The sequence below is a fragment of the Neofelis nebulosa genome, chromosome 2 (genome assembly GCF_028018385.1).
Source record: "Neofelis nebulosa isolate mNeoNeb1 chromosome 2, mNeoNeb1.pri, whole genome shotgun sequence".
NCBI lineage: Eukaryota > Metazoa > Chordata > Mammalia > Carnivora > Felidae > Neofelis > Neofelis nebulosa.
The window spans coordinates 188,890,062-188,905,191 of NC_080783.1; the positions used below are offsets into that span (position 1 = coordinate 188,890,062).

A 15,130-nucleotide genomic window follows, 5' to 3' on the forward strand; every position below is an offset into this window, starting at 1 on the left:
TGGTTATTTACATTTCTGTCCTGATTTCCTTTTTCCAAACACTGTGGCCAGCAGGACCTCCCTCCCTTGGTCTTCTTAACGAGCCTGTAAACCAAGAAGGCGGCGGTCACCATCCCCACTTTTCGAATTAAGAATAGTGAAGGCCAGGAAGTTAACAATTCTCGTCCCGGCTTGAGATCTCACTCTTCAAAGCCTAGTAGCTGTCCCAGAAAATATCCCAGGGAAAGCTTTTGCTAGTCACCCCCCGCCCCTGCCCCAGAGCTCACACTCTGGAACGACTTGGGAATGGCCAGATGTGCTCTCTGCGCACGCGCGGCTCTCCCGGGGGCGGGGCCTCAGAGCGCGCCAGCCCCACCGCCCCGCCTCTCGGCCCCGCCCCCGGCCCTGCCCAATCCTAGGCGCGGCGGGCTCGCGAGTCCAAGCCGGGAGGTAGGGAAAGGCGGGGGTGTCCGCGTGGGGTCTTGCACGGCGTCGCGGCCGGGCCCCGGAGTCCCGAGGCGAGAAGGGCCAGCGGCGACTCCGGGCCGCTGCTCGCCGCCATCTTGCCCCCGGAGAGGGCAGCGGCGGGCGGGGAGGCGTACCCCGGGGCCGGGCTTGGGCCGCGGGCCCGGGCGGAGCGGCGGGAGGCGGGACCCTTCGGCGGAGGGGGGCCGTAACTGTCGGGCCGGCGGGGCGTGGGAAGGCGCCGGGTCGGAGGCCGGAGACCGCGCGAGGCCCGGGCCTCCCCGCCGACCAGCTCCGAGGCGTGGGCCGGCCCCGCCGGGCCGCGGTGTCCCCACAGAACCGCGCTGCCGTGTATGAACGTTTCAGAGGTCCTCTGGCTTGATCCTGACGCCGCAGGCCTTGGAAGGAGGCAGGGAATGTGGCTGTTGGCCCATTTTGCAGACAGGAAACAGGCTCAGAGTGGGGAGGGGATTTTAAGTATTTAATATCAGGAGAAAGTTTGGTGAACTCTCTTCCCTCCTTATATTAGTTTTATTCATTTCTTGCTTTTTCTTTTTCTTATAAATTTAAAAATACAGAAAAATAGAATATTATAACGGTTCGCCCAGTGACGCCCAGCAAGGTCATGGCGGTGGGATTCAGTCTTAGTCCACCAAATCCAGCACCCTTTTTACCGGGCCACTCTGCCTTCCCTGTCAAAGGAAGGGGCTGAGCTCAGGGATTGTTAGGGAAGTGACCGGCAGTTCTTTTTTCTTTTCTTTCCTTCTTTCTTTCTGTTGTTCATCAGTCTCTTCTGCATCATCAGAGCTAGGAAGCGTTCAGAAGCCAAGTCATGGATCCACCTGCCCGCAAAGAAAAATCCAAAGTTAAAGAACCTGTCAGCAGAGTGGAGAAGGCCAAGCAGAAATCAGCCCAGCAGGAGCTGAAGCAAAGACAAAGAGCAGAGGTGAGATAAAGATGGGCGAGTATACCTGTGGTCTGCTGGAGATGATGCTGGAATAGAGACAGGAGAGAGAACTGTGATGCAGTTGTGCCTCCAGGAAAGCAGGTGCTCTCCTGGGAGGAGATCGAGGTCCAGAATGATGGAGTGGCAGCCCAGAGTCTCTTGCCAGGTTACTGTCAGAGCCCTGACTGTCCCCACGTGATTCCTGGTGCAGAGCCTTTCTGCAAGGAAGAAAGGAAAAACAGAAGGGACGTGTGAGGGAGGGGTCAGAGTGAGACAACAAGTGTTGGATACCCGCTAGCACAGATGTTCGGGATTTGGCCGGGGAGCAGCTAGCTGCTCATAACCAGAAGAGGCCCAGGTCCTATAGCCACCAGACCTGTTCCTTTGTTCAGTCGACACAATCAACTTGAGAATGAAAAGCTAGACTGTTGACACTACCTTTGTTGGAACACATCCAGACATGTAGGGTTTTTTTTTTTTTAGTATTTAATATCATAAGAAAGCTTGCTGCACTGTCTTCCCTCTTTCTAGTCATTTTATTTGTTCCTTTTTTGAGACATTAAAAAATACGGAAGAGCAGACTGTTATAACAGACACCTGCGTACTCAGCACCCCAGATTGGTGGTGATTAATATTTTGTCATACTCGCCTGGAGCCTTTCAGATAAATAAAAATTACATATGAATTTGAAGTCCTCTTTGTCCATTCCTGTCTTAACACCCTTTTTCCCTTTCTGTGGGCAACCATTATAATGTTTTATGCTTTTACACTCAAATATATTAATAGATATCCTTGAGCAATATACAATGTTCTTTTGTGTTTTAAAATTTTATATTAATAAAATTCTGTGTTTTGGGACACCCGGCTGGCTTGGTCAGTAGAGTGTACAACTCTTGATCTCGGGGGTGTGAGTTTAAGCCCCATGTTGGGCATAGAGATTGCTTAAAAATAAAATCTTAAAAAAAATTATCAAAAAATAAATAAGTAGGGGCACCTGGGTGGCTCAGTTGGTGAAGCATCTGACTTCAACTCAGGTCATGATCTCACAGTTCGTGAGTTCAAGCCCCACGTTGGGCTCTGTGCTGGCAGTGTGGAGCCTGCTTAGGATTCTCTCTCCTTCTCTCTCTGCCCCTCCCCTACTCATACACTCATGCTCTCTCTCTGTCTCTCTTTCAAAAATAAGTAAACATTAAAAAAAATTAAAACCTGACAAAATCCTCCTTTAAAAAAAGAAAAATAAATAAGTAAAAAATAAAATTCTGTGTTTTATTTGACCCTTTGCCTACATTATGTTTTTTAGGACTATTCATGTTATTATAATAATGTAGTTTATTCCTCATCACTGCTTACAGTAATCTATTTTATTTTATTTTTTGACTTTTTATTTAAATTCCAGTTAACTTACAGTGTAATATTAGTTTCAGGTGTACAATGTAGTGATTGAACACTTCCATACATCACCCGGTGCTCATTATCCACCTGACCCATCCCCCCCACCCCAACCTCCTCTCTGATAACCATCAATTCGTTCTCTATAGTTAAGAGTCTGTTTCTTAGGTTAAGAAACAAAAGAAATGAGCATAGGAGAAAAAGAGATACAGTAGTCTGTTTTATGAATCCACTTGGGTATATTTACCCATTCTTCCAGTAATGAACATTTAAATTACTTGTAGATTTTTACTACTACAGATATTACTGTAGTGAAAAACTTTTCGATGTCATAGATGCTTTGGCACCTGTGCTAGAATTTCCGTAGAGCATCTATAACTAGAAGTAGAATGGCTGTGGATATTTCCGTTGTACTAGACATTGCCAGATTGCTGTCAAAGAGGTGATACAGTGTGCATTAGCAGTGTAAGAGGGTTCTCATTCCTCACTTCTTTTCCTACTTGATAGCGAAAGACTTCACATTTTTGTTGATTTGATCCGTTCATTAAGTCCTGAGCTGCTAGTAGGTGCCAGGCGCCGTTGCAGGAGCTTGAGACCCATGACTGGACCAGGCGGAGAAGAATGCCTGCCTTCGTGGAGCTGCATTCATTGGGGGAGGCGCTTTATACTAAGTAAACTGTATAATAGAGTGTTTGAAGTTAATCCATAAACAGAAATCTACCTTTGGGTTAAGACTGACCGCCTGAGGGCTGTGGACTTGGATTCTAACAAATTATTCTCCCCTTCTTCACCTCCCCATCCCCACCTGGATCCAGGCCCCAGATGTTCTTATTGCATTGCGCTCTGGGGAACAGTTGGAGGGTTGCTCTAAGAAACAGTCTGAGGCAACCGTCCTTTGTGCACACTGTAAGGAAAGATGCTGTCAGGGACATTCTTGTCCTTATTGACATCCTTCTGGTGAGGTTCCACAGGTTAGATTTATTAGTCCAACTCTAAATCCCCGCTCCTCTATGAACCCCAGTTCTTCCCATGGGACCTTGGACAAGATGCTTCATCTCTCTGAACCTCAGTCCCCCCCTTAGTACGAGGATGATGACCTCTACCTCCAAGATTGTCATGAGGAACAGAAATGTATGTAAGGCACTTAGCACAGGGCCTGGCACCGAGAGAGCACGCAGTAAATGGCAGCAGGTTGTTAGCAGAGACCGGGTGCTTCCAGGCACTTGGCCTGCTTTTACTTGTGCGGATTCTGAATTGAAGGACTGATCGTGTTTATGGTGATATGCTGCAGTGGAATATTGGAATATTGAAATGTAACATTCCCAGGCATGGGGCCAGCCCGCACGTGCATGACCACGTGTATCCTCACACTAGGGCTTATTACTCCTCCCATTATTCTGACCTTTGTAAATCCTGCCTGGCATAAGGAAGAGATAGAGGATATGTGACTTTGTGAAGTAGAAGGTATTATCCTCACTTTAAAGCACAGAACCCTAGTTACTGAGGGATTGAGGGGCAGGACTGCCAGCTAAATCTGACCTTTGGCTCCTGCTTTTTGCTTTGCCCCACAGTGACCTTGCTGTTCGCTTTATCTGTGCTGCCTGGGATGTAGTCTCTTAAGATAGAAATGGCAAGACCCTTGCGGGGAAAAGGAGACACAGTTTCCATTCAGTTCTACAAAGATGGCACATTCTAGAATGTTCGATGTGATGGAGCGATGTGGGGGATAAATGGGAACAGAGGGCACATGTGGCTGTGAAGCAGCATTTGACACTGTTAGCGACTCTTTCCTTCTCAAAAGTCTTTCATTCCTTGGCTCAGACCTGCTGACCTATTTTGAGTCCCTTCTTTCTCTGCTTATTTTATTTTCCCTTCTACCAGTCTGCCTTCTGGTCTCCAAGAAGCTACTTCATATCCTTCTTAGTCCCCAGTTCAGTCAGATGCAGATTAAAATGCTCAGTAAAGCATGAACGGATGAAGCCGAGGTTCAAATATATGATACCTATATCTATAGATCTATATCTAATCTACATATAATATATAAGAAGTATGTGTATTCATATGTATATATAATGTGTGCAACTTAAAGGAGATGAATAAAACAACCCTGTGCCTACCACCCAACTGAAGAAATAGAACATGACCAGGAACTTGGAAGCTTCTCGGGCCCCACTCTGGTCTTGTCCCCAACCCATGGCCTAATTCCTTGATTTTATGCCGATCGTGCCCTTGCTGTTCTGTACTAATTTACTCTTCCGCTATGTACCCCCAAGTAATACTTTGTGGCCTAAAGGTATACTATCTAGTTGTGCATGTTTCTGAATTTTTATATATGTTACTACGTTCTGTGACTGGCTGTCTTCACTCTGCTGCTGCTGCTTTTTTTTTTTTTTTTTAACTATTCAGATCTATGCATTTATTTTCATTGTGGTAAAGCATATAACCTAAAAGCTAACCATTTTAACCATCAGTATTCTGCTTTTTTAAAGTTTTTATTTTAGAGAGAGAGAGACAGAGCACGAGTGGGGGAGGGGCAGAGAGCGAGGGAGACAGAATCTGAAGCAGGCTCCAGGCTCTGGGCTGTCAGCACAGAGCCCGATATAGGGCTTGAACTCGTGAACCGCGAGATCGTGACCTGAGCCGAAGTCAGACGCTTCACCGACTGAGCCACCCAGGTGCCCCTTAACCATCAGTATTCTGCTTTTTGATAATCATTTGTGTTGCTTGTAACTGTCTTCATCACTGTGTGGGATTCCCATTTTCCTTAGAGATTATAGGGTCTCACCACAGTAGACACATGGGGGGACTGTAGGATCATTCACCCTTTCTATGTAGTCAGTTTTGATCATTTTACTCTTTGCAGGAATTTATTTCATTTTAAGTTTTCAAACTTATTGACACAAAGTTCATAATACTTGGAGTTAGTCTCCATTAGATCAGTGATTATCTTTTCTTTTTGATGCCAGTCATGTTTGTGTCTCCCCCTTTTTATCTCCGTTCACCCTGTCATAGGTTTGCAGGATTTTCTCTACTGCTTTCAAAGAACCATCTTGCATGGTTAGTGATCCTGTCTTACACATTTGGTTGCCTTTTCTGCTCTTTATTTTGTGTTTTCTATTTGTCTCACTGCTCGGTTTCTTTTTTCCCCCTTTCTTGTCTTCTCTTAAATTGATCCAAGTTACATCCCCCCGCCCCCACACACAAACACACTCCTTCATTTTTCTCTTTTACAACTGGGGGCGTTTTATGATGTTTCTGTTCTTTAGTGGACAGATCAGCACCACAAGGATAAAGGTGAGGAATGAGGTAGATGCCCCACCTTTCACCTGAGAATGTCTCTTGCGATTTTCATTCCGCCGCCGCTGCCTGCCCTACGTTGTCATATTCTTGCCGCCTCCTCCCTGGACTATTGTGATGATGCCTCCTAAGGGGCCTGTAATCTCTTTTTCCCCGACTTGATCCCTCACATGGTCTCTAGTTATCTTTCCCAAAGCAGAGATACAATCGGGTTGCTCCCCTGCGCACTAATCTTGCTGGCTCTCCAGAGTCTGGCCAAAGTCCAGATGCCTCGGCAGGGCATTTAAGGCTCCAACATCCTCAGTGCTTTCTCCACCTCCCCACACGCTGTAATATCCTTCATATTAGCATAGGTGAAGGTTCCAGAACTAATCCTGTACTCTTCCATTCTGTTCATTCCGTCACACCACCCTCTGCCCGCCCCCTAGTATGTCCTTTCTTCCCTGCTTGTCCAGATCCTACTGAAGCTTCAAAAGCCAGATCAAGCCACCTGCCTGCTTCTCTCCTCATGCTCCAGATGGAATCAGTAGCCGTCTCTTGTGCTCCGTTGTCACTGTCCCTGCGTTATTGCCCCAGGCCCGGCATCTGCCCCTGACCCAGCCTGTGGTGTCTGCTTAAGCAGCTGCCTCGTCTGCTAACATGTCGGCTTCTCCCTTCAGATCTATGCCCTCAACCGAGTCATGACAGAGCTGGAGCAGCAGCAGTTCGATGAGTTCTGTAAACAGATGCAGCCTCCCGGAGAGTGAGCCACCCGTGTCCAAACGACACGGCCCCCGGAGGCTGTGCTGGTCAGCTTGTTGCCAGTTTTAGGCTGAGCCGGTCTACTTGGAACCTTACAGAACCAGACAAGACGACATCTGGGTTCTTCCTAAAACTGGGTAAATGTGAACTTCCTGTGTGTGACTCCTGCTTCACTGGTTACTCCCGTCTGAATTGGCCCGATGCTTGCTGAAGAGACTTGTTTTATTCTTCTAAGACACTAGACCCTAGATTTCTTTTTTTTTTTTAAACTTTTTTCTCTTGTTTGAGAAAAAAATCAGTGTTTCTCGTGAAACTGTAGATCTTCTCCAAAAATATAAATAAAAGACTGATAAAATGTTCGTTTGCTCACTTTAGCTTGGGGGCAGGGGGTGCCTAGCCATAGACCGTGGAGTCAGAAAGGATGTGATAACACTATGTGTTAACTAACTTGAATTTAAACCAATAAAAATTAATAAAAAGGAAGAATGTAATAGGTAAGACAGGTTGAGGTGAGCAGAGGCAACCCTTCGTCCTTGGGGAGGAAGTGGAAGGGAGGAGGGAAGAGAAAGTCAGTGCTTCCAGTTCTTCTTCCTGGGGCGAGAGCCCAGCACACCCAACAGCTCCTGAGTTTTCAGCCACACGGACATAAATACGTGACGCTTCACTCCCACGTGAGCCAACACTCGGGGTGGAGGGCCACAGCTAGGATTCCTCTGACCTCGTGATGGACAGTTAGCAGCAGGCTTGCACCAGCAGGGAGAGTGTGCGGGTGCTTTTTGCTTTTCATTCCGGGAACCACTTTATCAGGCCTGGAAACGGGTTTGCGATGGGCATATTCAGACTGGTTCCTCAAGAACCACTCACCTACCCATCCTTCCACCTGCCATCTTTAAGTATCGGAGTGTAAAGTTATTTCTGCTTCAGGCACTTGTATCAGGAATGGTGGTTCATACTTCAGCTTTAGCAACAGAGTTCTCTTAAAGCTGAGCAAAAGGAGCGTTTTTCTTTCTCCCCAGATACTCCTGGGGAGTAGGGAAAGGGATGTCAAGACAGTGGGAATATGTATGGAAATGAAGTAGACCTAGTCAGGGCAAAGGAGCCAGACTCTACCTCCTTAAGTCTCTACCCTGGAAATGCCTAGATTTCCCCTACTGGCCTTGGGGGTGTCTCAAGCAGTCCCCATCTCCTCTTTGTCTCCCTGCTGCCTCTGAAATCACTGAGAATTCTGTTCCCATTTGCTGTGGCTTGTTTTAGGAGTCAACTGGGGAATTTGCGGGGTATAAGAATCTTGCTACCACTGTGGAGAATGTGTTTTTGAGAGCCCAAGTTATAATTAAGGATGACCTCTACAAAGATTATCCCCATAAATGGTGATTAGGCTCTATAATATCCTGCTCAATTTGGGTTGAATAGGGATTATTTGGTTTTATTTTTTGGAGAAGAAGTCAGGGTTTGGAGTGAGTGATTATAAACCTAAGAAAATGCTGTAGTGTGCTACAAAGCACATTTTGGGGAGTCAAGTGTCTTGGGGTCAAATTCTACTACACTAGAAAAGTTACTAATCTCTGAGCCTTAATTTTTCCCATCTGTGTGATGGAGTATTTTCTTCCGGTCAGGATCATTTGTTGGAGTAATAAATGAGATAACGCATGTAATAGATCCTTAGTGAATGTTACTTCCTTTCCCAACCATCTTGTTTCACGGGAAATGTTTCAAATGTCAAATAACCAAGTAATACATGAGCATTGGTCGGAAAGATTCTGATCCTTAGTAGGGAATTGCCTGTATTAACATGTCAGCCCGATATCTTCCATCCAAGAGAAATACTGTAGTGTTGCAATTTTTCAAACTGCAGGTGGTTGTAAAATCCATTTAATGAATTATGACCCGCTTGTCTTTTTAATGAAATAATAGATTCAAAAATATCATATGGTAAAGATACTGTTTCATGAAGCTTTTGTTTCAGGTTTATGTGTACTTCTGAAAGCGTCAGCTGCATTGGAGGGAAAAGTTCCTTATTACTGTAGGTTGTGGCAAAAAAAAAAGTTTGAGTCTTGTGAGGCAAGACTGAGTCATCTTTTTATTCACAACTTAAAGGGAAAGAAGTTTCATCTGCCTCAGGTAAAGGTTCCAGAGGCCTCTGAGTCTCTAATTGGAATAGCGTTGAACGCTAAGGCTCTTGCGAGCACAATCAGTGAAACTGGGAGCACCTTGTATCTGCTTCCCTGCCTGGGATTCCCTAACCCTGAGGGGATCTACTCCCGGTTTCTCAGAGGTAAGACATGTTTTTGAAGTTCTGCATCAAAAAATTCATGAGGGGCGCCTGGGTGGCTCAGTCGGTTGAGCGTCCAACTTCGGCTCAGGTCATGATCTCCTGGTTCGCGTTCGTAGGTTTGAGACCTACATCGAGCTCTGTGCTGACGGCTCAGAGCCTGGAGGCTGCTTCGGATTCTGTGTCTCCCACTCTCTCTGCCCCTCTCCTGCTCGCACTGTCTCTCAAAAAATAAAACGTTAAAATTTGTTTTAAAAATTCATCGGGGCGCCTGGGTGGCGCAGTCGGTTAAGCGTCCGACTTCAGCCAGGTCACGATCTCGTGGTCTGTGAGTTCGAGCCCCGCGTCAGGCTCTGGGCTGATGGCTCGGAGCCTGGAGCCTGTTTCCGATTCTGTGTCTCCCTCTCTCTCTGCCCCTCCCCCGTTCATGCTCTGTCTCTCTCTGTCCCAAAAATAAATTTAAAAACGTTGAAAAACAAATTAAAAAAAAAAAATTCATGAGAACACTGACTTGGGAAGTCAGACTGCTTGACGCTTGGGTCCCCCGCTTACTAACTCTATGAACATTGGACAAGTTTTTGTCTCCCTAAGTCAGTGAATCTCAGACATTTCAGTCTCAGATTTCTTTATACTCTAAAAATGGAGGGCTTTTGTTTTTGTTATTTATGTTAACCTGTGGTTGATTTTTCTCATTTTAAATGAGTATTTTTGAAATAACTTTTGTGAAAAAAATACTTTTCCAAAATAAAGAATCATTGAGTGAGAAGAGCAGCATTGTTTTACATTTTTGCAAATCTCACACCCAGCTTACAGGAAAGGAGCTGGTTTCTCATATCTGCTTCCGCATTCTGCATTCTCATATTGTTTTGGTTAAACTGTGTGAAGAAAATCTGGCCTCACATTGATATGTAGTTGAAAAAGAGAGGGGTATTTTTTTTTTAATGTTTTATTTATTTTTGAGACAGAGAGAGACAGCACATGAGTGGGGTTGGGGCAGAGAGAGAGGGAGACACAGAATCCGAAGCAGGCTCCAGGCTCTGAGCTGTCAGCACAGAGCCCGACACGGGGCTCGAACTCACAAACCGTGAGATCATGACCTGAGCCGAAGTCGGTCACTCAACCGACTGAGTCACCCAGGCGCCCCAAGAGAGGGGTATTTTAATGATCATTTTAGATGTTCTTCTTTGTTACAAATACCAAAATTCAGCGGGTGGTAGTTTCTTAAAGGCTAGTTGCAACTTGAAATCTGATACCATATTAACTTTTTGTACTGTGTTACATTAAAATCCACTGGTCTTTGACTCTTGCCCTTTGGATCACTTATTCATGCATGATCTTGTAACATCTGGCGCGGATCATTTAGAAAATACCGCTTCACTGACTTATGCAGATCTTCCAAATGTTTACACATTTTGTTATATACCATTAAAAATACATTTTCATCAATATCCCCACTGATCTCATCAGAAGAGTCTTTGAGTACTGGAAAGCTGTCAAGCCCACGGTACTAGATACAAGTGTTCAAAAAGTCATTGAAAAGCTCAAATTTTACCCTTGGTAACAAAAACTTGTTTCATGAAGTGACAGTCTCAGCTCGTATTTCAAGAAAACCAAGTCTGGGGGCGCCTGGGTGGCGCAGTCGGTTAAGCGTCCGACTTCAGCCAGGTCACGATCTCGCGGTCTGTGAGTTCGAGCCCCGCGTCAGGCTCTGGGCTGATGGCTCGGAGCCTGGAGCCTGTTTCCGATTCTGTGTCTCCCTCTCTCTCTGCCCCTCCCCCGTTCATGCTCTGTCTCTCTCTGTCCCAAAAATAAATAAAAAACGTTGAAAAAAAAAATTTAAAAAAAAAAAAAAAAAAAAAGAAAACCAAGTCTGAACAACCCTAGTTTGTCAGTCACCCTTTGGTATTTTACAAGAAATGCAGCTAGCTCAGCTCAAACTAAAAGCAGTGCTTTTCCTGGAGACAACCATCATAATATCAGTATGGAGTTCTTTACCCGTGCCTTCCACTGTTGCACAGAATATTAAAAAGATGTAGGGGCGCCTGGGTGGCTCAGTCAGTTAAGCGGCCGACTTCGGCTCAGGTCATGATCTCCCGGTCCGTGAGTTCGAGCCCCGCGTCGGGCTCTGTGCTGACAGCTCAGAGCCTGGAGCCTGTTTCAGATTCTGTGTCTCCCTCTCTCTGCCCCTCCCCTGTTCATGCTCTGCCTCTCCCTGTCTCAAAAATAAATAAAAAACATTAAAAAAAATTGTTTTAAAAAGATGTATACTCAAGGGTCAAGCTCTAATAAAAAGAATAATTTTTACCGCTTTATCAAAGACATTCTTAAGTGAGATTTTTTTTGTTTTGTTCGCCATCATCGTTTTGGGGCGCCTGAGTGGCTCAGTCGGTTGGGCATCTGACTTCGGCTCAGGTCATGATCTCGAGGCTTGTGAGTTTGAGCCCTGCATTGGGTCCTGTGCTGACAGCTCAGAGCCTGTAGCTGCTTCAGATTCTGTGTCTCCCTCTCTCTCTGCCCCTCCCCTGCTCATGCTCTATCTCTCTCTGTCTCTCAAAAATAAATAAAAAAGAAGAAAGAAAGAAAAAAGAAAAAGAAAAAGGAAATAGTTTTAAGCCTGAAAGGGTCTCAGGAACTCCAGGGGTCCGTGGACCAGACTTTGAGAAGTGCTGACCTTAAGCCTACAGTCACCATGCCATTGGGTTGTATGGTGGATTAAGTGAAAGAGTAAAGTGCAAGGAACAATTCCTGACACATAGAAAGGACTAAATAAATGTTAATTGTTATTATTACTGTTATTTTAAATGGAGAGGTGTATAACGGGAAGGGAGAAAGCCTAGAGAGAGAGAGGAGAGATCTAACTTTTATTTAACACTTATTACGTGCCATCCCCTATTCTAGTTATCTTATGTGTTGCATTTAATTCACAAAGCAACCCAGAGAGGAAGTAAATACTCCATTTTACAGTTAAGGAAATGGGTCACTCAAGGTCACAGAGCTTAAATAAATAAATAGTCCCAGAATTCTCAGTCACTTGATCCTGCTCCTTGGGCACAGGATAGCTCAGGGGGGGCTAGAAGGGAAATCTATACTCTATCCCGAGGGGAGAAGTAGAGCTGCCTGGAATCAAGAACCAACCCCTCTGACTTCAGGTGCTCATCTGAGAAGCATATTTTCATTTATTATTTTTTTAATGTTAATTTATTTTTGAGACAGAGATGGACAGAGCACAAGCAGGGGAGGGGCAGAGAGAGAGAGAGAGAGAGAGGGAGACACCAAATCCGAAGCAGGCTCCAGGCTCCGACCCGTCAGCACAGATCCTGACGCGGGGCTCGAACTCACAAATTTCGAGATCGTGACCTGAGCCAAAGTCGGGTGCTTAACCAACTGAGCCACCCAGGCACCCTAAGAAGCATATTTTTATTTTTAAAGTCTTGGACTTTCCACTTGTTCCTGAGAGCTGTTCTATGTTAAAACATTTTAGGGGCGCCTGGGTGGCGCAGTCGGTTAAGCGTCCGACTTCAGCCAGGTCACGATCTCGCGGTCTGTGAGTTCGAGCCCCGCGTCAGGCTCTGGGCTGATGGCTCGGAGCCTGGAGCCTGTTTCCGATTCTGTGTCTCCCTCTCTCTCTGCCCCTCCCCCGTTCATGCTCTGTCTCTCTCTGTCCCAAAAATAAATAAAAAACGTTAAAAAAAAAAAAAACATTTTATTTATTTTTTTATTAATTTTATTTTACTTTATTTTAAAAAAAAATTTTTTTTAACGTTTATTTATTTTTGAGACAGAGAGAGACAGAGCATGAACGGGGGAGGGTCAGAGAGAGGGAGACACAGAACCTGAAACAGGCTCCAGGCTCTGAGCTGTCAGCACAGAGCCCGACGCGGGGCTTGAACTCACGGACCGCAAGATCATGACCTGAGCCAAAGACGGCCGCTTAACCGACTGAGCCACCCAGGCGCCCCAATTTTATTTTACTTTAGAACAATGTCCTATTTTAGCTATTCTACTTTAAAATTTTTATTCCTAACTGAGGAAGGCCTGCAAGATTAGCATTAGCAGCCTGAGTCCCTGGAACCAGTGTAGAAGGGCAGCCATCCCTCCATGTGGTTGGAAGGAAGCACGCATCACCTCTGTGAAATCTAGAGGCTTCCCGTTGACCTATAACTATCCTTGTGTCACTAACCTAAACTTGAGTTTGAGACAATGAAGTATGAATTATTATTGTCCTAAGCGAAGCACAATTTACATATTCAAATGGGTACTTTCCTGCTCCAAACAGCCCCTTTTGGACAGGTTGGGGGGGGGTCTGCCTATTTATTTTAACTCTGCTGCTATGGCTCAAAATGGACACAGAAATCCTCTTTCAGACTGCATCTTGTTTTGAATGTAGTTGAAAATTTTAGAAAAAGCCAGAAGTCATTGGAGGCCAAATCTGATAAATAACGTGGCTCCAGGAAAAAAACATCATTGGCTAATCTTCAATAGTAGATTTTTGGGACTAGATTTGGTTGGTTCAGAATACAAGTATTTTTGGAGCACCTGCTATGTCTAGGCACTGTGCTACGTGCTGGCCTCTAAGAGCGTATGTGAAGACCGTTCTCAAACTGGATTTCCTAAAATATTCTGATGAAGCGTAGCATCTCTGAAATAAGGGTGTAGGACCAAGGACATCATGCATTTGTACGGGTATATAGATGTATATTTGTAAGGTTCTTACTACATTATAGTAATCTTGGATCTAATTTGCTAGAATGCACAACAAAATCAATTCACCTGCAAAGCAAACGTTTCTGAGTGCCGGGCACTGTGGCAAACAGCAGAAATAAAAACATGCGAACTGAAGGAGCCTAAAATCTGGTGGCACACAGACATATTCATCTACCCGTGAAAAAATATAAATGATCTAACAGATATGAATGGAGAGCAGGAGGGACGAGGAGGGCGCGACCTGCTCCTTCAAAGCCAGATCCTGGCAGTGTGATTCACCAGATGGTTATTTTTAAAATCTAATTTTAGACTTCCTACCTATTTACCAAATACATTGTTCTGCAAACCAAGAAATTGGATCTGAGGTAAAAGGTTCTCTGGCGCCAGAGTTGGGGAAGGGGCCAAGCCAGCCAACAATCCTTTGGTATACTGCTTGAAGGTAGATGGCCCAGAGGCCGTGCTGGGGAGTCACTGCCTTCGGGCCTAAATTCTTTGTGAGGGGCAACTTTAAGGTTCCATACAATATTCTTTATTTTTATTCAATTTGGATTTTAGAATATGAAGTGTGGGGTGCCTGGGTGGCTCGGTCGGTTAAGTGTCTGACCCTTGACTTCAGCTCAGGTCATGATCTCACGATTCTGGAGTTCGAGCCCCAGGTTGGGCTTTGCCCGCAGCCTACTTGGGATTCTGTCTCTCCCTCTCTCTGCCCCTCCCCTGCTGGTACTCACTTTCTCTCTCTCTCTCAGTAAATATATAAACTTAAAAAAAAAAATATGAAGTAGCATCTGAATATCTAGAGGTTAGTATTTTATAGTTGAGGAAAAAACCAGATGGGAACCAGGTGACGCCTTCAAGCTGCCAATGTGTCTAATCTCTAACTGAAGCAAAAGGCAGAAGCTTTGACTGTCGAAATATAGAATTTTAAGTTACAAAATCCTGTATACATTCACACTGGGCAGCATGACTGTCCTGTGATTAGCTCTGCTCTACTGAACCAATCTGCAAGTTTAAGAAATGCTTTAATAAGCACCCCCCACACCCCCTCACCCCCGCGCCCTGGAGTAATAAGGATCAGGCCAAGGTGGAGACTGTACCAATGCTAAAGGGTTTCACCCCACTCCAAGGGATTGACCTTAGTACACAACATCACCCAGCCGGTAACCGAGCTGGAACTCAAACCCAACCCAACTTTACCTTGGAAAGAATTCTGTTCTGTATGACACAGCTATTGTCCCCAAGGGATTCGGAACCCTGAGTAAAGAGGAAGAAATGAAGGCCACTGGCCCTATCGTGGTTTGCTCTGGTTCGAGGCACACGTATCTAGCACACAGGAGACA

General features: G+C 45.3%; 1 protein-coding gene across 2 annotated transcripts; it reads left to right on the top strand.

Moving 5' to 3' along the window:
- The first annotated feature begins 308 nt into the window (after positions 1 to 308).
- Positions 309 to 7,176, top strand: SVBP (small vasohibin binding protein). 2 transcript variants are annotated; one of them, XM_058717784.1, is made up of 3 exons: positions 309 to 429; positions 1,250 to 1,390; positions 6,736 to 7,176. In XM_058717784.1, the coding sequence occupies exons 2-3, from the start codon at positions 1,277 to 1,279 to the stop codon at positions 6,820 to 6,822; spliced, it is 201 nt and encodes a 66-aa protein (XP_058573767.1). In that variant the 5' UTR covers positions 309 to 429; positions 1,250 to 1,276; the 3' UTR covers positions 6,823 to 7,176. The 2 variants fall into 2 exon arrangements, with proteins under 2 accessions (XP_058573767.1, XP_058573768.1); XM_058717785.1 differs by having other exon boundaries at positions 349 to 429; positions 1,232 to 1,390.
- The last annotated feature ends 7,954 nt before the right edge of the window (positions 7,177 to 15,130 follow it).